The sequence below is a fragment of the Pezoporus flaviventris genome, unplaced genomic scaffold (genome assembly GCF_033815535.1).
Source record: "Pezoporus flaviventris isolate CSIRO_AGI_PZ_B2104156 unplaced genomic scaffold, CSIRO_AGI_Pfla_v1 ptg000037l, whole genome shotgun sequence".
Classification (NCBI taxonomy): domain Eukaryota; kingdom Metazoa; phylum Chordata; class Aves; order Psittaciformes; family Psittacidae; genus Pezoporus; species Pezoporus flaviventris.
Window position 1 is genome coordinate 8413362 of NW_026892585.1, and position 27549 is coordinate 8440910.

General features: G+C 40.2%; 1 protein-coding gene across 10 annotated transcripts in view; it reads left to right on the plus strand.

Moving 5' to 3' along the window:
* The window catches only part of TPK1 (thiamin pyrophosphokinase 1), a 284251-nt gene that overhangs the window by 44714 nt on the left and 211988 nt on the right, over window positions 1–27549 (plus strand). For 9 of the 10 annotated variants that reach the window (XR_009745350.1, XM_061464636.1, XM_061464643.1 and 6 more), the window contains one exon: window positions 12119–12193. The exons of the other annotated variant lie outside the window; for it this stretch is intronic. Coding sequence is in view for 7 of the 9 variants with exons in the window: in XM_061464636.1 (XP_061320620.1) it covers window positions 12119–12193 (75 nt within the window). In the remaining 2 variants the exon portion in view is untranslated. Of the gene's footprint in view, window positions 1–12118; window positions 12194–27549 lie in introns of those variants that run through there. 10 annotated transcript variants of the gene reach the window in all.

Below are 27549 nucleotides of genomic sequence, written 5' to 3' on the forward strand. Positions count from 1 at the left end.
GAAATAGCAGTGTAAGCAGTGGGATATGCATTGAGGTCCACTTTAAATAGTCAAATAAAGCAGAAGGCATCAGGATGAAATTATTTTATGATGGTCTTTATATTCACTGCAGGAGAAGCAATAAAGATATTTACAGTACAAAGTTGTGTATAAGGAACCTGTATTAGGTCTCAGAAAGAGATATTGCTTATTTAAAAAAAGATGTTCGCTATGGCAGTCATGTTACTTCTCTGCTGTATGGATTTATGGTTTTGAAATGGTTATGCCCCATAACTCTTAATTAAGCTTGACAGGTTTAGTATTGAAATTGAAGGAGCCAGTTGGAAAGACAGTTTGCAAACAAGGGCCTCTCTTAATGGTCCCAGAGCTTGTCTTTGTTTACAGGCTTTACTGTATTGTGGAGGAAGGAAGGAAGTAACAGTTATATTTAATTTTATGTGATCTGCAGCATGTCAAAGGAAGGGACTATAAACAAGCACAAGTGGCTTGTAATAAAAGGAGTTATCATAAACTTCGTGTAGTGACTAAACCCACCAAACCTTATTTGTGTGACAAGTATCTTACGGGAATGGATTGACATCATGATTTGGTGGGACTACTTGTGTAAGCAGCCTACTTACAGGCATGTTGTGAATGCTCCATCCTTGGCGGTGTTCAAGGCCAGGTTGGACAGAGCCTTGGGTGGCATGGTTTAGTGGGAGGTGTCCCTGCCCATGGCAGAGGGGTTGGAAACAGATGCTCTTAAGGTCCTTTCCTACCCTATCTATTCTATGATTCTATGACTCTTATCTTGTGAGGGCCTGCTTTCTTGTGAGCTTGTATTTGCTGGATGTGGTATCCTGTTCTACCAGGTTACAGAGTGATCCCTCTAATTCTATCAGACCATTTACTTTCAAAGTGCTTTTTCAATCCTGTTTAAAAGTTAAATGAAGGAAGTATAGCTCTCATTCTGAAACTTTCAACAGCAATTAACTTTTTTATACCTCTAGAAGAAGCATCAATATTTCAGCAGTGTTCTTTTGTTTCTCTATAATGCAGTAGTTTTATTCCAAAATGCAAATTTTGGCCAGTTCCTGATCTTAGTAAGCCCACCATATAGCTTACTGGAGCTATTCAGTCCACAGAACTATGATTTTGGGTCTTATTTTTCTGCCAGATGCAACACAATGACATACTGCAGAATAGTATCTGAAGAGGAACTTTGTCCCAGGAACATAAAAATTCCTTATGTGGTTGATCATGTAATGCAGTTTTCAATGGCTTTGGGTTTTTTAGCTTTTTGTTTATTTTAACTTGTTTTCTTCAGACGCAGATTTATCTATTTGTAAAATAGGTAGAATTAGGTCTTAAAAATGTTTTGGTAAAAGATGTGAATGTAAAGTTATCGAATGTCTTTAGACAGGCAGCAGAACTGAGCTGCCTCCAGTAGGTAAAATTAACTCTAGAAATAATAAAATGAAGCTCATGAAAACAAAAGACATTATTTTAGAAGTGAAACATTTGTGAAGGTTATTGGCAAATTACAGTCCTTGCCTTTCTTTCCTACATCTGTTAAAAGGAATCTCATTATAATAGTGGAAGATGTTCTCCTCCTCCTTATCACTCTTTACAGAATCTTGATCTGGGGTCCTAAACACCCTCCCACTGCCACCTCTGCTAATGTGGGCTGTTTTGACCACTCTGAAAGCTCCTGTTGTTGTATTGGACCTTCTGGATAGCACTTGTGACCCTGCATAAGATCCACTCCCTTCAAAGTACAGAAGAATGTGCTTTGGGAAAACAGCGAGACTGAAAAGGTGGTATGGGCATGAAGGTCTTCTCTGGTATCCAGTCCAAAGAGGCATAAGGTGTTGCAGAACCTACTGTCTCAGCATGGGTTTTCATCAAAGCATATGGGGTGAGATCCTGGGAATCACTGAGAGTTTTCTCATCAGTCTCACCCATTACAGCTGAGGAGTAAGTAATTGATGGTTGCAGAGATCACTTACAGTTTACACAACTCTTTCAAACGCAGTGAACCTTTTCAATAGAAAAACAACCAACTCCAAGGTCCATGGTAGTAGCCAGGTTGAACACTATGCCCAGTTAACTAAGTGCTTAATGAGTACACTAGAGTTCAGGACAGTAAGATACCCTGTATTGCATTGGAATGGTGGAAGGGTAACAGGAAAACAGAGGTTAGTAAAACTGCCCAAAACAGAATTTGGCTAGAAGCCATCTGTGCTTCATAATCAGGCTGAGAAGCAGAAAGGAATTCTGATTGTTGGTATTTGCTCATCTGCTGAACAGGAGGGTGATCCTCCTGCAGTTGCATAGTGCCTATTTTCCCATTTCTGAAAATGGGACGTTACTGTCTACGCTCACAACGCTATACTGGAGTTTAGCCCCTGGGCTGTTCAGAAATGCACGTATGACTTTGAGCTGCAGTGTGCTCGTCTTGAGTGTGGTAGTTAGGCTGTGTATACAGGGCAGATGGAGAATTTGGATATAGAAAGAGTACAATCCATCAGAGTAAGTGTACCAAGAAGAAATCAGGCTGAGCTTGTCAGTGGGAATACCACGAGCAGCAAGAAGAATGAAAGCTTCTAAAATCATGCTCTGTTGGATTTAGATATCTTATGCTGTGCTGCAGAAAGTTATTTCCTCCTCTTGTGACTCCCAAGTGCCGAATCTTCTGAAGATAGTGAGAGAACCACTCATCTCAAAAATACCCCACAAAACCAGAGGTTGTGCTCTTCTCTGAAAGCACATCACACATGAGAAAGGAGGCAACTGTGGCTATAAGGTTCTTGTAATGCAATGGTGAAGTAATTGGAGGATTTGTTCAACGTGTGAAACAGGTTTGGACAAGTCAGTGTTGGAGCTCAAAACTCTATCTGGGTTAATGCACTGCAGCCGGACTTCCATCCTGTTTATTGTTTTCTGAAAAGGATTCCATTTATTTAACTTGTGGAGCAGGGAGGGAAGAATCTGCTTCCCTTAGAATAACATCGTGTCTGGGGAGGAGACTGAAGTGGGATTTGGATGTCAATTCCCTCTGACAGAAAAGGAACCTGAGTGTGGGGCATCAGCCTCCAGAGGGAGTGCTCCAGCTATTCATCTGCGCTCATGAAAGCTCCTTCCCACTTCTTAGAAAGGAAACCAGATCTATTAGGTATGTTCTGAGAACAGCTACTTCAAACATGTCCTTCAAATGAGATCAGTAGAAAAAAAGTCTAGGTGGTGGACAGCGGTGATTTGAGATCAAAGGAGGCATTAGGTTACGTCAGCCTCTTAAACTTCAGGTGCGTCTCAGTACGGATGGAAATGAGACCTTTATGTGCATGGGAGGTATTAATGCCAATAACTGATGTGTCAGTGGAGTGCTTGGTGGCAAGCAGAGCCAGGGGTTTTGAGTGCTGAGAAGTCAGGCACTTACACTTTCATGTGGATCTTTGGTCACTGCTCTGATATGTAAATCATTAGGTATCCATTAAATTTTGTGAATCCTATAAAAAATACCTAAACACATCTGTTGATCATAGGTGAAATAAGATGGCATTATACTGTTTGCAGAGCTGAGTGTTTGCTGAGGGTATTGTGCTTTGTATCAGTTTGCCCAAAGAGACTACTGACATCTGCCTTCTCTGCCTTGTGATTCCTTGAAGTCACCTTACTCTCCTAGCGTGAAGATTAAGCTGACAGTAACGGCTGAAGTTCTCAAGTGAGGCAGGGAGTTTGTACATCTAGTTGTATCCCTGGAAATAAAGGCATCCCAGATAACAAGTATTGTTAGCATGGTGTAGTCAGAGAATGAGATCCTGTGTTTTTAGAATGCCAGGATGACATTATGTTAGATGTGGCTGTCAAGCAGCTAGGAAGTGAGCTACTGTCTTGGGCTTTCATTTAAGGTTGGAACTTACTTGAATAGCAGTAGCAGTTTGGGGGAGCACTAAAGAGGAAAGTCAGTGGTTAGAATCATAGAATACTTAGGGTTGGAAAGCACCTTAAGATCATCAAGTTCCAACCCCCCTGCCATGGGCAGGGACACCTCACACTAAACCATGTCACCCGAGGTTCTGTCCAACCTGGCCTTGAACACCACCAGGGATGGAGCATTCACAACTTCCCTGGGCAACCCATTCCAGTGCCTCACCACCTTTACAGTAAAGAACTTCCTCCTTATATCCAATCTAAACTTCCCCTGTTTAAGTTTTAACCCATTACCCCTTGTCCTATCTCTACAATCCCTGATGAAGAGTCCCTTTCCATCATCCTTGTAGGCCCCCTTCAGATACTAGAAGGCTGCTCTGAGGTCTCCACGCAGCCTTCTCTTCTCCAGGCTGAACAGCCCCAACTTCCTCAGCCTGTCTTCATACAGGAGGTGCTCCAGTCCCCTGATCATCCTCGTGGCCCTTCTCTGGACTTGTTCCAACAGTTCCATGTCCTTTTTATGCTGAGGACACCAGAACTGCACACAATACTCCAGGTGAGGTCTCACAAGAGCAGAGTAGAGGGGCAGAATCACCTCCTTCAACCTGCTGGTCACACTCCTTTTGATGCAAAGGATGTAAAGAAACTCCTAAAGTTTCTTTAAAGTGAAGATATTTTATTAGCTTTTTGAGGAAAAAAGGTCAAAACTAGAAACCAATGTTTTACAGTAATTTGTGTTTATTTTTCAGATAAATGGAAATGTCATAGATTTAAGCTCCAATCCTAATGCTCTGTGCCTAGAGATTTTAAACAGCAAAGTCAAATATGACATAAAACTATCATTATTTTAATAGCAAGCCTGTATGTCTAATTCTTGTCTTTTAAGAGCGTCTAACTGATATCAGACTTAAAAGGTGTAAAGTGGGTGCTGTCTCAGAAGAGGACCTACCCATGAATAGCAAAGCACTTGCTATATTGTGTTTTAGAAGGGTTGTGTCAGAATCTGTGACCTTGGGGACTAGACTTCCCATTCTGCAGAAAATTGTCCCTCCTGCTGCTATTTTACTCCCTGTTCATCTCTTCCTCAGCTGGCTATTTTTTCCATGGCACAGGATGGGCTATATCTGACTGATGTTCCATACCCTTACTTGTCTCTATCTTTTTTGGATCACCAGGCAATTTGAGTCAAACCAGTAGTCTTGAACACTGAAAGGGTGTAACTGATTAGGTGGTAACATCTTGGGTTTAAAAACCCCCAAACCTGCTGCTTCCGGTTGTGCCCAGGTTGAAACTGAAGTCCTGTTTGCACAAAGCACAGAATGATGGATGGGTGGTTGGTCCAGCAACATCTCTGAAACAAGCAGCAAGGGTAGGAGATAAACCAGGCCAAAGACCTTGCAGTAGCAAATGGGCCACATATCAGTGTGTCTCTCCAGGAGTGTGTCAGGGTTCATGTACCTTGCTACCTCCCTAGAGTGATTGGTTACTGGGATGGGTTTATTTTCAAATGAGAGTTAGTAATGGGGCACAAGCATCATTTCCATATACGTAATAGTAAGAAGTGTTATCGTTATGATCTGTATTTAAATAGACAGTTCTTACAATTCAGTTCAGTTGAGTGTTGCCCTGGAGAGTTGAATCCTGCCATGAGGTTTCTTTGCAATGCTGGACAAGTTATCTAAAAATGAAGATTGACTACTGGGAAACGTGTGATCTTATTCTGCTTGACCCGACTGAGGTGTTTGACACATAAAGAGCAGAAGTCCCAAGCACTCAGAAATGCAGCTATGGACTATAGGAGTTTTTATTAAAAGAAGCGTCCCATCACATACTGAAATGAAAAACAGCCCTCACAGTCTCCAGAGGAGCACCAGAATCAATTGACAGGTTTTCATTGCAAGGCATAGCACTGTTCTATCAGTAGTAGTGGCCAATAATGTAGGTGGGTTATCCCATGTGTATGTTGCCGTTTGTGACTTATTGTGGAAAAATTAGTTGCTTTGAATTCAGCCACATAAACTCTTGTAGAGGGCTCTCCAGAGAGTACCACACTGCAGCTTGTCAATAGGACTGTTTGTACAAATCCACTGTTGGGTTTTTTTCCTACTCCTCTTGCTGGAATTTGCCTGGAGAATTAAAAGCTGTGAAATATTTAAAAATCAATAGAATTTACATGAAAAAATTAACACTAAAATGCATGGGTAGGGGTAGCAGAGACTTGCACGGAAAGCGGCTGGGCACGCATATTTGATTTATTCCTTCAATAAGTTTGAGAACGTGTTCGTGAGGTCTGTGATCCTTCTGCATAATTTGTGCCAGTTTATTATTGGACTTGTCACTCTTACGAGGAAAATTAAATTGCTTGTTTGGAGGCTTGGGATTCACTGTGGGTAAAATGCAGCTACGCAATGTTTTCTAAACAGTGGCTATAATTAATACAGTAGCCCAAGCTGAACTGTTTCTCTGAATTAAAGCGGACAACTACCTTATTAGCGAGAGCACAGATGCAGGGAGTGGATTTTACTGCCTTGAAAGAAGTTTTCCCGTTTTCAAAGTGGCAGTTCTGCAGGGGTTGTGAAACTTTTTACACGTGAAGCATTTACAATTCAGTGTTGATTTGAAATGATGTTTTTTAGATGCCCCAGTCTTGCAGCAGAACACTGGATTTCCTGGTGAAGGGAAGGGGAAAACTTTGTTCAAGAAAGAGAACAGCAGAGTGAGAAGTGGTTTTGTGTAAGGTGACTGGGGGATGCTCCCTTCTGTGATGGACTCATTCTTTTTAGTTTTTGTCTAATTAAACATTTAATCTGTTTCTGATGTGGAGGCTGTTCCAGTTGAGTGTGCTTGGGAAGTGGATGCTCTTAAAACAAGCCCTGAATGAAATGATGCATTTCAATAAGCTGGCAAGTGGTTCCTTCCAGAGCATCAGTTTTGGACTTAACACTTTGGAATGGATGCTTACCTGGAAGAAAATTGTGCAGATTTGGTACTGATCCCCCAAACTCCTTTATTTTAGTTTTAAAATCCCATGTTCTCTGCATTTAGATAACATCTGAGTATGTGCTGAGCATCTCTTTGCTTTTTCATAAAGACAGGGTTACAAAAAAAGGCAATAAATTGCCATTGTTTTACTGGAAACTCCGAGTGTTCCGGATTTTTCTTTTCCGGTGATGGATGGAACAAATAGCCCATTAGGACTGCACTAAAATGCTGCTGAATGTCAAAGAAAAAGCTAACTGTGTTGCTACAACTAATCAGCAAAATTTACAGAGTTTCACCATGAAGCTTTTTGAGGTTGTAATGTCTGTCACTACACAGAAGCTAAGTTTTTCGATACACAGAGCATGTTAAGAAGGATTTTGATGTAAAAGTGACATTTTGTGCATTTTTGGTAGATCCTATTTTAATTTAATAGGAGAGTTTAATGTATTAATTAAAAAACAAACACATACAAAACCAAACCCCAAACCAACAACATCATAGCAAGTTGCCTCAGTAATTTTCCTTTTATGAGCTGTAACCTTATCTTCAGTGTAGTTCTGCATGAGCATTATCTTATGTTTGCTGGTTTTATCATCTGCTGTCTTAGGGTTTATGATAGACTCCAACTAAATGTAATTGATGTGGAATTCTTAGAATCACAATTTCAATGCTAATTCTTTTGCAGCAGAAGAAACTTCAGCTGCTGTATGAAGAGCTGTCTCAGCCTGTTGCTCTCTGTCTTTTATCAGTGTCACTATTTTGGAATTGTGAAGTAATGCCTTGTCCCTTCCCAGCTACTCTAACATTTGGTAGGCAGTGTCTGTTCATTTAAAACACAAACCTGTGAGGCAGGGATTTCCTGAATGATGCTACTGGAAACCAAATCACTTCTTTTTTATTTTATATCCGAGAAAGTAGATTTGATGTCATTGTGTATTTGGACTCTCATCTGTGATATGATTAGGAATATGCGTAGCGCAAATTTCTGCAGCATCTTTTGAAGGGATCTTGGTTAGTATCTTGGCTATCTAGATTTATTTCTACCAGTACAGAAATTTTCTGAACATCTATGATCATTCAACTTTCTAGATTAATTTAATGGTAAAATCCCTCTGTCCCCTGTACTAACTGTGTCTTTCCTGCTTCCTCCTCTGTACTAAATCTGCTTCTTTGTGGAATGTTCTTGGTTAGATTGCAGGAAAAGAAAGGAAAGGAGAAAAGAAAAGGAGGAAAGCACAAATTCGAAACAATGAACTGAACTACGAGTTGCTGAGGTTGAAGCTCTGACTTCGGAGTCATTCTTGGTTAGCACCTTAAGGCATGTTGGTATCTTAACACACTGTATCCGCTATTGTGTGTTGCCACTTATATCATTTCACAAAGACTGGGAGTAGGGGTGATCTTTCCCCAAGGCCTTCTTGTTTGAAGCAATGAAAGCTTTTTCTCCCCAGGAAATCCAGTATGAATTTATTTATTTATTTACATGATGTACCTTGCATCATGAAAATAACTTTTTAGCTATATTATTCTAACACTGGAAGGAGACAAAGAAGGGGCTTGTATTATTTTATAGGCTACCAGAGAAAAGGTTGTCTTTAAAAATATATCTGCCTTTTGCACATGCTTTCCAGCAGCCATGCGGCTCAAAGACTGGCATGTGACAAGGGGAAATCAATAAAAAATGTATGATGATATTATAAATATTTATAGAATAGCTGGCTGAGTATAATGTGATAGGGAGAAGCCAAGGAGGCTTTTAGAATAGCAAATGTGTGCTCCAAAATATATTGGAATTCTTCCGAGTGAGTTAAAATGGGTAAAAAGGCATTGCATAGGCTGTCAGAGACATTCACAACACCTTTGATTCAAGTCCTCTCTAAACAACCACAGGAAAAACTTTGTCAAAGAAGTGCAGCTAAAGAAAAGCTGGGAAGCAGAGAAGGGCAAAAGATTTCGGAAAGGGTTAGGTTGTTCCCTGATGGTCCCAGTAGGGACTTGTAGGGATTGTTGATGGATTGATTAACAACTAGGAAAGTAAGGGATTTGTTCTTTGTGCTTCCAGCAGGATTAAAAGGATCCAGCTTTATTCAAAGACTAGGAATTTTCTATTTGTTTAACTATATTTTTGCATCTAACTGGCTGTTGCTGTAGTTGTGCAAATGTAAATACTAATGTCTGTAAGTCACGCCTCTAAGACTGCAAGGTTTATAAGCAAAACAAGCTGGGGAACAAATTTGGTTCCCTAAATGCAAGTAAACACTTCCTATAGTTGTTGTGTCCTCCTGTCCTATAGAAACTGGGCCTTACCACACGACTTATTCCTGTGCGAGAGGACTTGTATTGAGGGATTTGGCTCCCTTCATTCTCTGTGTTGATTTAAACATCAAGAATAAGCCGGAGGTTTTATTTGGAGGAATTAATTCTTTTCTGCTTGTGCTGCAGATGGCTGAATTTGCTCAGTCTGCAAAAGCTGTGAGAAAAGTACATAAGGAAAGAGAGAATTATACTGAAAATGGAAGAAACTATGCAAGAGACCATCTTGTTCCTCCTTTAATAACAGCAAAAAAAGCTGCTTCAGTGGAGATACCCATAACTGGGGACAGGTTATTTTTGCTCCTGATTTCTTGCTTTCACAATTCTCTTTCCCATTAGTCCAACCAGAGCACAATTTTGTTAATGGTTGGGTCAGGGTGCTAATTATCTGTGTGAAAAATGGATGGGCAGACAGTCCAGGAGATAGATGCTTCCTAATTTGTTAAGGGCTTTTAAAGATAAATGGCCTTGAAGTAGATTTGTTTTCAAACGAATAGCCAGTAGAGTGCTCGGAGCTGTGGCACAGTGAGCTCTCATCAGTTTTTCTCAGAGTGATGGATGTTGCATATTCCATCCATTGACGTGGTCTTTGCCATCAGAAGTCCCAATTTATTGAGAGTTTTTAGGGCAGTGGTTGTAAATTATTGCAGCCCAATTTTATTACTGTTTCACATCTACCGAGGACTGAGCCCTTTGTGCAGCTTTATATAAACTCAGCGAACATCATTAATATATTGACATTTAGGCTCATTTTGGTAGCATTAACCAGAGCATGTTATCATGCATTAATTGCAGTGGTTTGAAGTGACTAATTTCCATTTCTCTACTTTTTCAACCCGGAGCTGTGCTTAAAAAAACCATCCCAAACCCAACCCATAACATACACCCCCCCCCCCCCCCAATTGTGTGTACTGGGGGCATCTGCCTCTACTTCTCTGCAACAGCTAAACAAGAACCAGCAGCTCTTACAGGCCTTACTGGAAACTGCTGGAAGTGTCGTCTTTGAAAATCAGCCTCTAAAGGCTCTGTGTGGACACATACAGCCAGGCCTTGGCTTCAAAAACGTATCTTAATCCTCCTGGTGTGCAAAAGACCCCTAAAAATCTACTGTGTTTTCATATGCTGATATGGCTTAAGGGTTTCAAACACACTGAAATGCCATTTGTGATTCACCAGCAGGAATAGGTTTTCAACACCTGTGTCTGTATTATCGTATCAGTAAAAGAAACATGTTTCCTGGCTCTCTTCAGTGGAGGGCACCACTGGATGATTATATTTAATGTAAGGAGCTGGCAGCCTTTCTCGCTTAACCATCATTAGGAGATCTGCTGCTGAGGTCCCATTTTGTGAGGCAGCTGGAAATTGGCACTTAGTTTGAATGTATTGTTTTCTACCTTTCTCTTAAAGTTCAAGGACAAGGCAAAACAGTTCAGACTATGCAAAGAGTAAGGCTTTGCTCACTTTCTTTTCTTGGTCCTTTGACCTCTTAGTTCTTTTCTAAATAAATTTATTCCCTAAGTAAAATTATTCCCCTGCATAGACACAAATTAAATAGAAGTGTGGACCGTGTCAGCAAAGATGCAGGTGGAAGACATGAGGGGAAAGGTATTTGAAAGCGCCACACAGAATACATGCTGTGATAAGCATGTAGGCTTTTTACTGGAGTAAAAATTACCTGTCTTCAGTAGTGTTTCTCTTGATACTTAAAAAGGACAAGACTTTATTTCTGCTTTAGACAACTGAGGCATGGAACGGGGTCAGTGGTGAAACCTTAAATCACTCAAAAGGCAGGATGCTGAACAGTGCCTGCTGACTCTGAATTTCATTTGTTATTTTAAATATTGTACCCTCCTTACTCCCACCCTAAGATGTTCCTGCACCTCCTGGACTTCTGCCACCTGGTTCCTCCTGTAATGTTGTATGGCTTAAACCACAGCTTTACCTCTAACCTTCTGCTGCACTGGATCTGCTCTAAAGTCCAAAAGACTTTCTTGTGATAGAGGTTTTCTTTTTTTCAGTTACAGTGGCTTCACATGACCAAATAATACTTCATTAACCTGATGGCCTAAGGATATAAAGCTCCAGGGGGAACTTGTATTCCTCTGTCATTGGCAAGATAATTAGGAAGTGGAATAATGCAAATCTCACCCCAGGCAACTGCCTTGAGATTTAAGTTTTTATTCTGAAACCAAAGTGGTTGTGTCATAAATCCTTTTGTATTTGGGCTTTTATATTTTTAAGTTTATTGTTGACCATCACAATGAACATATTGCTAGAGCAGGAGGCTTTAGGAGCCCAATTAAGTTGGGCTGGTAAACCCACTGAGGTTTTTAGTCCTCAGTGTCACAGGCTTAAGTTTGCTTTAACTAGCTTTGATTTTAAGCTCCTTGGGCATGGCTTTTCATTCTGTATGTGTAAAGTATCTATGAGAGTGTATCTACCACAGAGCTTCTACATGATACGAAAACATAGGCACGAAAGCTGCTGGTGGCAGAAAGAGTTCTGCATCAATCAGGAGAGTGGAATATTGGACTTAGATTAGAGACAGCTTCATACGGAGTCAGCTACAGCCTTCCCAGTTAATAGAGGCTGGGGGAAGCTCGTATCAGTAAATGCTGCATCCAGGCGGCAGCAGCAAGCAGGAGATTAAATGTGAGAGCTGGATGGATGTGGTGTCCTGTTGAGGATGGCCTTCTGTGAGTAAAAGTCACTTAGAAATTAAAAGTTTAGCAAAACTCTACCAAGTAAAAGGTTTCTAATGAAGTTTGGCAGGTTTTCTCTCTGAAAAAGAAGCAAGGAAATTAGTGGGGTTGCTCTGAGGTGGTTGGACTAAAAATTAATATGGCAAAAGCAAAATGAAGGGGAAAAAAATCAATATTCTTGCTAATAAGAACCAACATTTATTTTACAGGAAACCTGAAGTTTTGCCTTCTGATTCTGAACCAGCCTTTCAACAAAGGTCATTTTCATTGTCTGTGGAGCAGAGGTAATAATAACTTGCATACATCTTCATTTGCTTATTTACTTAGCTGCTACCCAGCTAATGTACTTCATGTCTCTTGAATTGCAATGTGGCAATTTCCTCTAAACTAGAGCAGCCTTCTGGTGCAGGTGTGAATCGGCAGAATATGTCCCTTGCTGCAGGATGCAGCAAATGAGCTGATTATGCAAATTCTGCATCTCTGCATTGCTTACGTCAGGAGGATCTTTATGAACTGAGCTGGGTAAGACTGTAGCTTTTCAGAGGCATCTTAGGAATGATCATTGTTTTGCTGACAAAGTGTAGTAGATCAGTGATGCCTTTAAAGAGTCTGGAAGCAAAAGTTCCTTTAAAGGTCATCAGTGAAATGTGTTCATTTTCATCAAAATAAAATGAACCGTGTAGATACTATGTTGTAAAAGCAGTGGGAATTTGTGTGCGAGTCAGAAATATGCAAATCAGATTTCACTACTCCTTTGTTTAATAAGCACAGTGCTAATCATCGTCTCTGCTACGATAGCTGTACATTAACTGATGTTTTGTAGAGATATGTAAATCTTCATAAGCTTGGAGCTATTAATTCCTCCAGTGCAGAAATGTAGTCCTTCAGAAGCTTTCTGACAAACCACAGGAACCATCACTAACTTGTTATCAGGCAGGGAACCTTGCGGAGAAGAGAGATTCCTCTTAACTAACTGGGGCAGATAGAGCTATTTGATTTCACCATAAGCATAAGGGCTGGCAGGAGGTAGCTGTATGGGGAAAAGCAATTGGAGCAAGGGATGAAGTGGGCAGGATGTGTTATAGCACCTAATTCCAGTAAACCTAAATTACATGCCTACATAGGCAGACAAGGAGAAAAGGAGACACTTGTGCGGGATGAAGCAATGCATCTGAACAAGTACTGTACCCCAGATAGGCTCTCTTTCAATATCATCAAGAACTGCTCAGTGGAAGGGCTGTCAAGTTTCTAAACATGCTTCTATATATTGTTTTTATTTACAGTATGTCTTTCAGTGTATCTTTTTGTATTAAATAATGAAGAGGAGAAGGGTAGTTATTTTGGTCTTATTTCTTTGTCCCACCTTTCCTGTGTTTTTAAGGTTGAGGTTAAAAAAGAGACAGCAAATCAGATGTGCACAGTTAACTGAATGGCAGTATTTAGTGTCTTGTGTTACTCTGCGTGTGTTACTTGCTGTGTTATGTTAATCATACCTTTTTGTCTATTCAGTGGAATTTTAAGTCTTCCTTTTGCATTAAACCTGGGCAGGGTGACCTTTGGGGCATGGAGTGTAAACCTAGGACATGGTTTTGGCAATGCCTGACAGACAATGCTAGTGGACTACTGTAGGTGTCAGCAGTCTTGTTTCCCCTGGCTCCTACTTCTGAAGGAGTTGCAGCAGAGACTTGCAGGACTAAGAGAACTTGGGAGTTTCGGTATGTGAACTGAAGGAAGTTCTGAAAGAATGAAACATACTTAGAAAGAGTACTTGGTGACCAGCTGTGTATGCTTGAAATCTCACAAAGGAGTGTGAGAAGAAAACAGTGGAGCTGTTGATCATCACAAAATATTGCCAGCTACACAAACTGGGGGGAAAATGGAGTGAAAATGCAGAGGAAAAAAGAAAGATAAAATACTGACTGACTTCTCTAAGTTACAGCAGTGTTGGACATTACCGAATGCAGAATGCTGAAACATAAGTGTTATTTTTCAAGTAGGTTTTGTCCTGTCAAAATAACTTGTTTCATTAGCCCTGTCACTTTAGTGTCAAGTAAAACTGAAGGTGTGATACGTGATGTCCCGAGTTTAAAAAACCCCATCATATTGATAAGTGTGGATATCCTAGGCTAAAATCATCCCAGGTATAACTGCTCTTGACCTCAGGAAGAAGCAATTGCAGTTAATTAGCCTTTGTCTTATTACACACTTATATGAAATCTATTTTTACTGACATACTTTTAGAGCAACTGTTTCAGTCTGTACAAGTTTGTATGAACTTCCTTCCTGTGCCTTGTGAAGAACAGTGAAATCTGATTTCTTCTCTTCCAGGGACAGCTTTTACCACTCCTGGCGTACAAGGTGGATAAGTGACAATAGTGAATTAGTATAAGCTAAACGTTATCATGATTCTAGTCTATTATATTCATTACTGCAGTGAACCCATCTAGAACATGTTACCTTTGTGTAAGGTAGATTCATATAGTATTAGTGCTGTCCTAAAGGCTGGATAGATGAAATGCTGAAGAAGGGATAGTTTGCAGAAGCAGGATGAAGAATATTATGGCAGAAATCACTGGTAGATCACTGAGGGATTTATTTGGTATAGTGAAGAGGGGACAAACCAAATGACGAGAAATTGAAGAGAACAGGTAAGGGGAAAAGGTCTCAGTAAGTGGAGCTGATATAAGGAGACTGAATGTGGGAAGGTAAGGTGGATACAGAAGGTTGGGAATACACTGTGCATAAACACAAGGCTGGGAACAGTGGTCAAATCCATCGAAAGTGCTTGACTGTAGCTGTTAATACAGCTGTTTTTACCAGTGAAAGCTGTACAGCTTCCCTTTCAGCTTATCTTAACAGTGGAAAATATTTTGAAGAGACAGGACTCAGCCTTTCTCAGAGCTGCATGTTTCTGTGTCCAGGAGGTTCCTGTAAGGAAGACTGGATCCAAGGGAGCCTTGCCTTAATAACCCTGTGTCACATCCTAAATTCCTGCTTGTTTCTAGCTACTGTTTTGAATCCTGTTTAACAGAAAAATGGGTAGGGAAAAAAATCCAGTTTACATTAGTCTTTAGGACTACTTCGCAAGTGGTTTCAAATGTAAATGTGTTTTAAACGGAAAGGACTGTGGGTTGAAAGTCTGAAGCTGTCTCAGACATTCCATTTGGAAAGTACAGAGGCCCAGGTTTTAGTGGCTGAAAACAGAAGGGGTTGTCTGGAGAATAAATGCAAGTTCCAGAGATTTTGATTCAGCTCGTTAAAATCTCCTTAATCAGAAATTCAATTACTTATTTATGCCAAGAATTTCAGCAGTGTCTAGCGATCACAAGTGCTTCTGTTTATTTGATGTCTCCCTAGTGAAGTACCAGGAAAGGGGCAGAATTATTGCAGTGCTAAGAAATTGCTCTGTGAAATTGTCTCAAGTTCAGGATCTGATGTTGTGTCTTGCTTCTGAAAACATTGCACCTACAAGCTATATTACTCAGGTGATCCAGAATTGTCTTCATGGCCTCGCTTGATTGTAGCATGCTAAATAACTCTGCATTGAAGAGTACTTTCCATTCTTAAATGTTGACGGTGACAGCTGTGAAGAGCAAGAAGTTATGCTCTGAAAAATAAGACTGTTTCAAGAATCAGAGTAAAATAGCAATATGCTACAGCAATCATGGGGTTCCCATCAATGATGCATTTCTGGAATGGCAGGTTTGTTGTTAAATAGTGTCTTTGAAGTTGCTTGTTGAGAAAGGCATTACAATAGTTCTTTTTTTTCCCTTTAGGTTCCACCAAACATCTGTCTGGGTCTTCTTATATCTGTGGGTTTACTGGTTAATGCAGTTGCAGAATTAAAGTACTGGTTAATGCAATTCTTCTTGGAAAACTAGAGGAAAACTATTACACTTCTTTAAATATTAGCCATTAGTGCTACCAAATGTCCTTGGCTATGAACCAAAATAAACTACCAGTATTCTTTTGGAATGGATCTGACTTGTGGGATGTGTTTTTAATGTTGGACAAGCAGATGGGAAGGAATCGTCTATGAGACCAGGCTGCAAAAATGTCTGTCCTTCAGGAGTACCTCCCTAACTGGTTTCTTTCATGGACCATTCTTTTCGATGAAGGAATTTGGGGTCTAGAGATGTCTCATTATGCTGCCCTACCAGCCACTTCTCTGGACACGCATAGTATGTAGGTATTTTATGGTGCTTTGTAGATCATGAACATGGGGGACCTCCAGAAAGAAAGAAGTTGTTCACCCTGGAGATTTCAGCCTGTATTTTAGGGGGTTCTGTGTACTGAGACAGCAGGAAGCATACTTTTACCACAGCAGTGTAATAACTCAAATCCAAACTGTGGTAGATTGTCTTCATGTAAACAGGATTTTCTTACACTGCATCTCCTGCGATTGCATATCCATAAATTGAATACTTTCAAGTTTCCATCTCTATCAATACTCATTTTACAGCAGTCAAAGTGCCTATTGGGTTTTAAATAGTATCTTAAATGGGAGGCAACTTTACTTTCAAGATCAGCCTACATTTTTGGTGAAAATGCCTCTAGTGAATGGATTGTTCGCACTTGGAGGTGACTGCCAGTTACAAAGTGCCTCCTGAGTAATCAAGTGAGCAAAGGTGCTAACTTGTATCATGAATTTCAGAGTTACCTGTCTTTGAATGCCACGTGCTCCCATGCATTTTATGTTCCATATGCTTTTGTCTGCAATAAAACTGGTAATTGATATGTTGAATGTCTTCTGCTGAGGTCCAAGAGCTGTTTGTAAAGGTAAATAAGTTATAAATAGAAGTGGTGGTATGAAGCTCAGGTATATATACTGAATGTTTGAATGTCTCAGCAGAGAAGAGGGTATTGTAGCTTAATAACAGGAGGGGAATAACCTCACTTTCCCTGTTGCTTTTTTTCCCATTCCGTGATTGATACCTTGTCTTCCATTGTCTTCACCTATGCTTCTGGAGTTATTTGTTTGTACAGTCATTCACTTACCTATCAACTCTTACCTATCAGCAATGAGCTTGCCTTGTTGGCATATGATGTGCTTTTTTTCTCACCTTTTATTTTCATTTCTAGCTGAACTTGCTTGTAATATATCTCAAATTTGTACTAGACCCAGAATTGGCAGCTGGCATAAAACCTGAGTGGATTTAGAGCAGCTACTATTAATAAATAGGAAAATGTTCATAAAAATGGTGATTGGGATGTCGCATGGACTTGCATGCTTTATCGCACTTCCCAGTAGGCATCCAGACTAGCAGTAACTCTTACTGCTGGCCTCAGCTAAACTTCTCTGTTCTTCCCTAAGTAATGTTAGACTCCTGATAAGTCCACAGTGAAGTTCATTTTTCCACATTTGAATCAAAATAGGAATGTAATTTCTAGCTTGTATCTAGGAACTGAAATTTGCTGTTCTGTGCCACTCAGTTTAGATTTAAACATTTGCTTATGGTGGTGTGCCTGTTGTTTGACTGCATGCAGTGAGTTAACATCCTTCAATTGCAGGAGTCTGAGAGAAGTTATTTCAAGTGTTCTTGAGGGTAAGGAATCTATAATATATGTTAGGAACAAGAAAATTTGGCCCTGATTAATGCTGGCTAGACCATGCTTTAAGCTTGGAAATGTAGTGTCTGGATCTCAGGATGCACAGTAGTTTGCACTAGCAGTGATTCTGGGGAGAGAGTTTTCGAGACCAAGCTTTGCCCATGACTTGGTGAATAATTTTGACCTCTACCAGCTTTTCAGTGATGAATTGCAGGTTTACACTCATCTTTATAAACCTAAGCTTAAAACGGCAGAGAGACGGTAAATTTCTCCCATGTGTGACATGTTAGTGCCTTTTTGGTTCAGAATCAGGGCTCTTGAGAAGCAACCTAGGTGTGTAGACCTTCTGAAAAGTAGCTCTCATTGATTTTTGCAGACTTTTAGACAGTTATTGGCGAAGCTGAGAACAGAGCTGATCTTTTAGGCCTTTTGCACAGTTCAGGTTCCCTCAGCATAGTAGAAGCTGTTGATAGAATGGGGTCTCCAGACAGAGTTTGAGGCATAGTAGGCTGCATTTTATTTTGTTGTTGTTGATTTTAACTCTCTACAAATCCAGCAACAGGAAACTCGGAGATCTAAAAGGAATTCTGGTTGTTTAGTGCATTTGAGATTTTTGTTTGAGAAATTGAGAAAATGAGTAATTAAGATCCCCCTCTGTGGTGCTTTGAAAAGATGAACCCTGCTTAGCTGAAGTTCAGAGGAACAGAACAATAGAAGATTACTTTGAAGTACAGTGAAAAGCCTAACAGGTGATTACAACGCAAGGAAAAAAAAGAGGTTATTTCAGTGCTTTTTTTCCATTGAGTCGGGATGCAGATCCCATTAGGGGAGTTCTATTGTCGCAAGATTTGCTATGTAGAAGCCTTTGATAGCATCGTACTGTATATCTGATTACCGTGATGTTTCCCAGAGGACAGTTGAAAGAAGGAGCTTTGGAAAATCTTGTCAGGAGGGTACTTTAGAGCATCCCAAGCAAAAAGGGAACTGTAAGGCAATAGGAACAAAAAAAAAAAAGGTGATTAATGGCTCATTTTGTTAGTGAACCAACAAGAGAAATGGCCCGGGGAATGAACCCAGGGAGCAGGGGTGAATGCATGAGGTTAGTGTAAGTAAAACCTGTGACATCAGGCTCTTAATCCTATAAAAGGAACACTTGGATTCTCACTGCCTCAAGCAAGTGTTTAAAAAGATTGTTTCTCTGGGAGTTCCTACAGGGCAAACAAAGTATTATTTTCATAGCTAAAGCTTAGCACGAATCCACTGCTATGATGAAGATGTAAGGTCATGAAAAGATGGATGTTATCTAGGGTTCCTGACATCAGGGTCTTCTCACTGGCTGTGATAGCCACTCTTTCTTTTTCCCTTACTCAGGGGAGACAAGAAAGCCCGTACTGGTACAAACACCTTGCCATTAATCTTGGTCCAGTGGTTATTTCAAGTGGTGACTGTTTTTTAAAAGTGGATCTCTTCTTTTTGATTTTACTGAAGGTAGTAATGTTTCCAGCCTTTGGATTTGAAGTTTTGATTACTTTATTACCATGATTGCAGTAATGAGTAACCCAGCCAGTGAACAGTTTAACTCTCCGTAACAAGTTGAGACTATGCTTGTATTTGTTGCTTATGTGACTGATGAAGTGTGCATCCTTTGCTCTATGCAACGTCTGAAGGAACAGCAGTAGTTTGAGAATATGGATGTTGGATTGCTGGCTTTCTCATCTAAACAGTTTACATACTGTCTTGTGCTCACCGTATTATCCAGTATAAAAATTGAAGTTTAAATTCCTGTGAGACACCAAATAGTTTTACTTTTTTTCTCCTCATTCTCTCTGCCCTTTGTAAAGGTAGGTTGTTTGATTTGTTAGATTTTAGTATGACATACTTGTGTTATTAAAACAGTATGTGCATTTACATTCTGAAAACAGCATAGTGACATTATGGGGATTTTTATGTGTAATTAGTTAGATAGCTTGCCACACAACATCACGTAAGTTCTAAATTGGCTGATGGACTTGTGTCAAGGACAGCCTTCTCTGGGATCCTTTCTGGTTTTGATAACTACCTTCTATAGCAACAGTACTTCTGAGCTGCTTTAATGTATTTTGGCTTTGTTATTCAAAATGTTGTCTATGAGAAACACATGCAGATGTGTTTTGTTTGACTTTAGGATCATGACTGTTGTTTATTCCCAGGCAAAGACCAAGGTATTTCAGGAGTTAATGAAGGTCTGGGCTCCTTACTTTATGTACCTAGTGGGAGCCACTAACAGAGTGAGTAAGAAGAAAGTAGTTCTTATAGATACCAAATAAACAGTTAAGCCTGATGACTTCACTGGGGTCAGTCTTGCACTTTACATACCAAAAGCAAGGGGTCAGGAATTTGGTGTGGTTTGTTGGATTTTGTGTGAACTGTATCTGGTTGGGATGAGCCAAAAGAGCTGTGTGTGGTATTGATTCTGTTATCTGAGCATGACAAATGCAAGAATGACATTTTCTGAATTTATTTTTGTTTGTTTCCTCTGCCATAAACCAGTTATTAGATGGGACCGAGCTTGAATGTTCAGCTGTTTAACACCCGTATTCGCTGAACAGCTCCGTATTAGAACTTTGGAGTATTGGTTGGGGTTTTGGTTGATTTCTGACTGCACTAAAGGCTTGCTTGTGTAAATGAGCGAAGCTCTGTTGATTTTGATTCAGTTGCCTCTATTTACACCAGCCAAAAACTTAGTGCATAAACCCAGAATGAGTACTGTGGTTTGTTTTCTTTTTCTCACAAGTTAACAATTCTTTATCTAAAACACTGAGGAGCCAAGGGTGACATACAGCAGCCTGTTCATTGGCAGTGAATCACGTTGGAGCAGAAAGGAAAAGGTTGGCATAGGTTTCTCATTCTGGAAAATTCCATTGACCTCAGATATAGCAGCAAAGAAGTTTAACTCAGATGTCTTGGCTAAGGTGTGACCACAAGAATGAATGCTGGTTCAATGTAAGCTGCGTTAGTACCGAATTAATTCCGTGCTGTAGGCTATGGATATTATCTGTTGGAATTTCTTTTGAAAACTCTCAGCTCCTTCAAACTTCAGACCCAGCCCAGGGTCTTGTTCCTTGACACTTCTTTCTGGCAGTTATGAGTTGTTCAGCAAGTAACAAGTTTTTGCTTATTTCTAAACATGCACTTGTCTTGCAACCTTCCTAGTGTTGGCTGCATCAAACACTTGGCATTAGCTCCCAGCTTCCAGTAGTCCATAGTGTTATCTTGGTGTTTGTGATGCGTAGTAAGCTATGAATAATTGGTAATCAGGTTAGACTGCATGGTAAGGTCTAGAACATCACTATTGAAATGTGTTTCATTCAAGGAGGAACAGACAGAGAGGGACCAGTTTGACTTTGCAAGTCTTTGCAGAGGCCCCCAAATGTTTTGAAGTAAAAGAATTGTAGAAGCTCAAGTGGCATTTAGATTGTGGTATTGGGCAACATGAGTGGCCTAAGAAAAGCATGAACTTGTAACAGGCTGTCACAATGACTTAAAATTAACTTGGGACTATGACAATTCTCTACTCAAGATAATCTTAGAAGTTTAAAGTTTAAGAGTTCTGAGTAAGATATTTAGCCTTTGAGAAGATATGGTTCAACAAAACAACACAACTCATGTTTAATATAGGGTTAAGGTGGATAAAACTGCTTCAAAGTCTTTTGAGGTACAAATCAAAGTGCTGTAAGTGCAATATATGGCCCAGATAAAGGAAGACTTTATCTTTTGCCTAAATTGATGAGGTCTGTCAGTAAGGAGGCAGTGACCCTCCTAAATAGCAGCTCAGATGCGAGGTCATTTTCTCTTGTCTCTCCTTGGCCAGTTTACTGAAAAGAAACCCCAAGAGGCAAGTGAATTTTGTGGCATCTTATAGTCAATCTGCTTTATTTAGTGTGATCTGTCTCCTTTAAGTCTTTTCCATTAGCCATCTCAAATCTTGCTTTTTTATTTAGCAACAGGGAAAGGACAATGAGGATAAAGCGCTGGAAACTGTGAAGCTATCATCTAATTCTGAACTTGTCTTAGTTGTCATTTTCCTTGAGCACCTCTGTTTTTTGTAGGCCTATGCACCTTTGTCATAGAGCAACACTCATAAGAACTTTGTAAAACCCAGATACATATTAACAAGGCATCTGAAGTTGACCTTTTGTCTGGGAGGGAGATTGCTAATGCTGGTGGCAGTGATTTGTGAAGTTTGCTTTCCTCACTGAATTTAGGATCAGTTTAGTATTTAAGCTTACTTCTAAATCATGCATTGAATTCCTTTGCTTTTTCCTTAGATCTATAGATTTAGGTGAGCATTAATGCATCAGTCGTATTTCCTTCAGTGATTATACTGCTTCATATCCATTGCATTCACCTTCTAGAAATGCTTTGGCAGCAGAACTGACTATGCAAAAATGTATAAGAAAGGGTAGACATAATAAATGCACTATCAATTTGGCTGATGCAGTTCAACGTTTAAAGTTGTGTTTGTGACCCACTGTTCATCTCTGGCAATTTAAATATACATATGCAGTGTCCTCCTTCAAAGTGTGCAGGACAATAGGTAGGCTCTAATGTTATTAGCATAATAAATCTTTACTAAGTGAGGTTTCTCATATATTGCAAGTTCATGGCACTGCTGTTCTCATTTAGATACTAAGTTAAGGTGTGTGCAAAATTTCTTGAAGTTTGCTGCAAGTCACAGCAGCAAACTTCAATTATTTCTTTTTTTATTATATATTCTTTTTATTATATAGTCTTTATATAGTATAGTGCTGTCTTATCCCTCCTGGGACTACTTAAAATAACATAAATAACTGCATGTTGAACCTTTGTTCCTGCTCCTGCATCACATTGTCTAGGCCACTTCTTTATCAAGGTGGTGCAGGATGCTGTAGTTTGTAACTCCTCTCACTAGCTGTAAAAGGTTGGGCGAAAAGGATCTTGAAGACTCTTTGGGGAAACAAGTTTGATTTATGTTGTGTTGTGTTTGACTTTAGTAAAGAAGTATGCATCTCATTCCCAGCTCCAGAAGAATGGCACAGTCATTGCCTGCCAACTGAATGCATTTCTAAAAAAAAAACTACTAAAGGTTTTGTTTGGGATGGTTTGGGGGTGTTTCTAAGCCTGTTGGGCTTATTCCTAATTTATTTGTGATACTTCAGCTAGCATTGATGATATCACTGTTTCCTGTGAATTAGTGTGATGGTTTGGATCAGCTCAGGCTTAATGATGTGTTTTTCTTCATTCATAGACACAGTTGCTGACCTGAAAAAGAGGAACCTGTGTTTATGTTCCTTTTCTTACTGTGACTGCAAGACCGCCGTAGATGTTCAGGTGGGAGGTAGAAGTGTGTGTTACACAATAGTAGATAGTGGATTTCAGTGGATTTGGTGATTTCATGGCAAGGTCTTCAGCATTACAGAGAGCGAAGAAACAATGCTCTGTTTAGAGACAAACCCACTCTGATACAGGCTGAAGATTTTTGAGCTCTGGTTGGGGAAGCCAAGTGCATTTCCCATTTTCACTTTTCTTCTGTGTGGAGAGGTCAGATGTAAGTTCAGTCTTTGCTCTTTTGGGAGCTGCAGTGATTTCTTTTTCTACAATCACTTAGGAGCAGTTGACCTTTCCCCAGGGAATCTAGAAAAAGTAGGATATGAAAGTGGGGCATAGATTTGCATCAGGGTATTGAGTACTTCCTTTACATCTCTGTGGAAGAGCTTTTCCTCTCTCCAAACATGGTTAAGTGATTGTCTAGCCACAGACAGCTTTTTCTAGGTCTAGAGGTGTTTTTGGTTCTTGCATCATACATCATTTTCCCTTTGGAAACCACTGCCAGAATCACAATTGTGTTTGAAATCATACTGCAAGTATATATCTTGTCTGTGATCTCTCTGAAGTGCTAAATGTTTCCAGATGCTGAGGGAAACAGTAGAAAGAAGCATCTGGCACCACAGCCAAGTTCCAAACATGTGTGTTCTGAGCAAGCAGTACTGTGATGACATGAATGTTAAACTGTTTCTGGGATATCTTCCAGTTCACTCAGTATTTGAAATGAACAAATTTTCCCTGGGTCCACCAGGAACTGAGAAGCAGCCGTTCATTTACTTGTATTAAACCAACTGTGTTTTCAGAATGTTGTTTCAGTCTATTGGGAGTGCTGTAGCACAGGTTTATTTGGTTTAGAAAAGGCATTCTGCATTCATGCTAGAAGCAGCTGAGAGAGAATCTGAGTGAGAAGACTGACGTACTGTATTTTGGGGGGGAATATATGGTATATTTGGGCATTCTGAGAGAAACATTGTGGTAGTAATATATCCAAACATAAGTAAGTGTAATGAATGCTTTTTCAAAGTAGCTTGTAAAAGTTGTGCCATTTACAATTGGCAAGTTTCATCACCTTCAGTCCTGTGGAAAATCATACCCAAATCACGTGAAAATACATGTTCATCTAGCTGAGATTCCCAGACTTTCTTTTCCTCATTTAGAAATGGAAGTTGGGAAAATATCCTGTTGTGTATCCATACCAGGCAAGCGGTCTTTCTGTGCACAGTGGTTCTTGAAAACTATTCGAGCAGTAACGCTTATCAGAGTTTATGCTTCCAAGACTTACATGGAGACTTTTGTGTATGGTAAGGCAAGAGGCCAAAAGCCTTCGCTAGCTGCGAAGGTTGTGTATGGCTACTTGGCAGTGCACACTGAATGCTGTCATTTTCTTTTTTGGTATGATTTATGAATGTTTAGAGAGTAAAGGTGGATAAATCTTCTTTGGACACTTGTTGGCAAAACACTGTGAAGTGTTGAAACCATTGGTTAGCTTTTCTTTGACTTCATTAAATCTAGTCCTATCTCCTTTAAATTAGGATGGACTGTGTGTGGGTGATGAGCAGGCATGCCGTTCTGGGTGTCAGTTTGTATAGGAGAATAAATCACAAACCTACCAGGGGGTAGAGTCTTAGTTTTTCACCAAACTCACACAGGCAAAGCCCAAACAACAACACCTTCCCAAGTAATGCTTTCTTTGGGTAAGTATTCTTTGGAGAATGCAGTAAAATGAATCCTAAACATTAGGAGCCATTTTGAGTCTCAGAGGGATTTTTAATCTGGCAACTTTCTATTGGAGTTTAAGCTAAGTTCCAAATGAGTATGAATTCCAGTTCATTGCCCACTGGTATTACTTAGGCTGTAAGACTTATCAAAATGGATTTTATTGATGCGTTTGAAAGTTAACCCTCTCCTGTGCTCCTGTGCTGAAAGTGCAGGCTGCCATGCTTATCTTGTCAAAATCTCTAATGTAGAACCTTTAGCAGTGTGAACAAGTATTGATGTCTTGGGCTACAAATAAATTACATTTGTCATGTTCTGAATCTTGATGCTTTTCAGTAGATCAGCAAGGAAGTAATAAACTCGTGTAATACCAAGACACTTAGATGGTATTTGTCATTGTGTTGTATGTGCAGCCATAGGCACTTAAGACAGATGTCCTCATCCTACTCATGTCAACAACAATTGTTTCCTTGACTTCATCAGTTTCAGAAAGAAGTGTCATCCTCTGCTGCCTTCATTGTCCTTGCTAACAGACCTGATTGCACTCCATTGCAGTGGAAGTCTAAGTGAGAGTTGCCCTTCCCCAGGAGGATGAGCTACCTGTAAAGTTAATATGACAGTTTATTCCTTCTCTCTCCCTATCCTCAAAGATGCTGTAATGGAAAACAGATACGGACAACTGCTTCAGCTGTTTCACATTCTTCATCTGAAAGCTACAATTTCATAAGTAGCTCATAAAAGAGTAATAAATTCTGATTTGCTAAAAGCCATCTGCTTAATGGATTGCTTCAGAACTATTTATAATATCAGCTATCTATGTAATTAACAGTTACAAAACATATTGCTTGAGCCTATAAGATGCATATTGTTTCTTAACCCTTTGTAAGAGATGTATGGCTGCATTGTAAAGTCCAGGAGAGACTGTGTTTGAACCAAGTGTAATATTGAGTTAGCAACTTTAAATACCATTTTTTAGTTGTACCATGTTTCCAGAAATCATCTCCCTTTACCAGTGTGTGGTATCCTGGAAGGCTTACACCTTGACTTTAAATCTCATAGGTTTTATCATGAGGGTGGTAAAATGCTGGCAAAGGTTGCCCAGAGAGATGGTGGATGCACCATCCATGGAGACACACAAGGCCAGGCTGGATGCGGTTCTGAGCAACCTCATGTAGTTGAATATGTCATGGCTCATTGCTGGGGGGTTGGACTAGATGAGCCTTGAAGGTCCCTTCCAACCCAAACTATACTATGGTTGTATGAGATTATCTCTTAAATTCAGAGGTTGGTGAAGGCAGGTGCAGTGATACAGCCTGAGTTTGGCCAGTGGGAGCAACGTGTTCCCTTCTGTAACATATGGCTGTAAACCTCATCTTCCATTCAATTGAAAGGACGTACTATGAAAAGGTTGAGAGGGATACAAACAAGGGGTGTTTTATTCCCATGTCTGTGTTGACTCCAAATGCCTGGGGCTGAGTTTCAGGTGGAGCCTGGCAGACTTCCACCAAGTCCAGCCTCATCCCTCCTGCTTCTTTGGATGCACTCTCACAGCTCCTCAGAGACTTGTACAGCACAGCCAACTGCAAATATAGTACTATGGGGATCCACCACAGAGTCGCCGCTCACTGACAGGTGTGAGTGTCCTGATTTAACTACTTCCATACCTTTTAGAGACAAACCAGAAAGGATATAAAGGTTCTAAATGTTGGTGGGTTTTTTTTGTCTTTTTCAGTGGTATTCAAACGATGTCTAAGAGGTGAAATTATACTTACCAGTGACTTAGGCTGGATTGTAGAATCAGAGAATAGTTAAGGTTGGAAAGGGCCTAAAGATCATGTAATTCCATGCTCCTGCCATAGATAGGGACACTTCACATTAGACCATGTTGCCCAAGACTCTGTCCAAGTTGGCCTTGAGCACTGGCGGGGATGGAGCATTTAGGACTTCTTTGGTTCTTTCTACTTGAGCCTATTTTCCTAATGTTTCTTTAAAAGTCTCCCAAGGCTCCAGCAAACTAAAAATGCTTAGTTGATCTTGTGTGAAAAGCAGGAGGCTGCCAGCACTCAGCAATTCCAGGGAAGCTGGCAGGGATTTTTAATGTGACTCAAAGCGTCTGAGTGACAAATTAGTAACAAAAATGTCACTAATTAGACTGTAGTAGAACCTTGATAATCAAAACTACTTGGGTGAGACTAAATGTATTCAGATGACGGGGAGCCCAGATAATGGGAATCGGCTGAACAGAGAGACAAGCTGGCAGCTTGTTACAAAGGGAGGCTTAGAGAGATGGTGGGTGTTTTGAATAAACAAGCACCTAATAGAATTTACAGAACACAGTCCAGAAGTAGTAATGAAAGGACAGCTGGATTAAGACTTTTAACTAGTAGGGAAAAATCAGTTCCTTTGAACAAAGGACTGAGGTGATGCTAGAGCTTCTCTCTGCAGTTTTATTGAGACAAATAAGCCTGGGCAGTCTGGCTTAAACCTTTTCAAATCTGCTCTGTCCTACCAAATGGATACTGTGTGCTTATGGGGCCTCTCGGATACCCTGTTCTGCCACCAGCACAAGTCTGTGACATGGAATGTCAATGGGAATTGGGGCTGTGGTAAGGTAAATTACCTCTTTAAGAGGGTTAGGGCTAGCTGATTTCCTCAGGTAACAGGTTAGTTCTGTGGTGGGAACTGATGGCACACCTTCTGGGAAAAGGGAGGAGACTCTGGGAGGTTTCTTTATCCTTGAGGCAGCTGGTTTAGTAAATGCAGTTTAGCAGAAAATGTGCTGAAAATGCTAGAAGTTGCCCTTTGCAGGAAGATGAAATCTTGACAGCAAGGGAGCAAGATGTCCATAGAGGGAAGAAATAATCCAATGTCAGTATCACCTGTTGCGTGAGGAAGAAAAACCTTCCCTGTTTGACAGCGTAATGTCTTTTAAGTGGGAGCTTTTTGATTCATTGGTGGGTAAGTTGAACTGACTGATTTACAGGGATGCTGTTACGCTTTATATCATCTTTTGTGCTGGCTGTAATGTTAC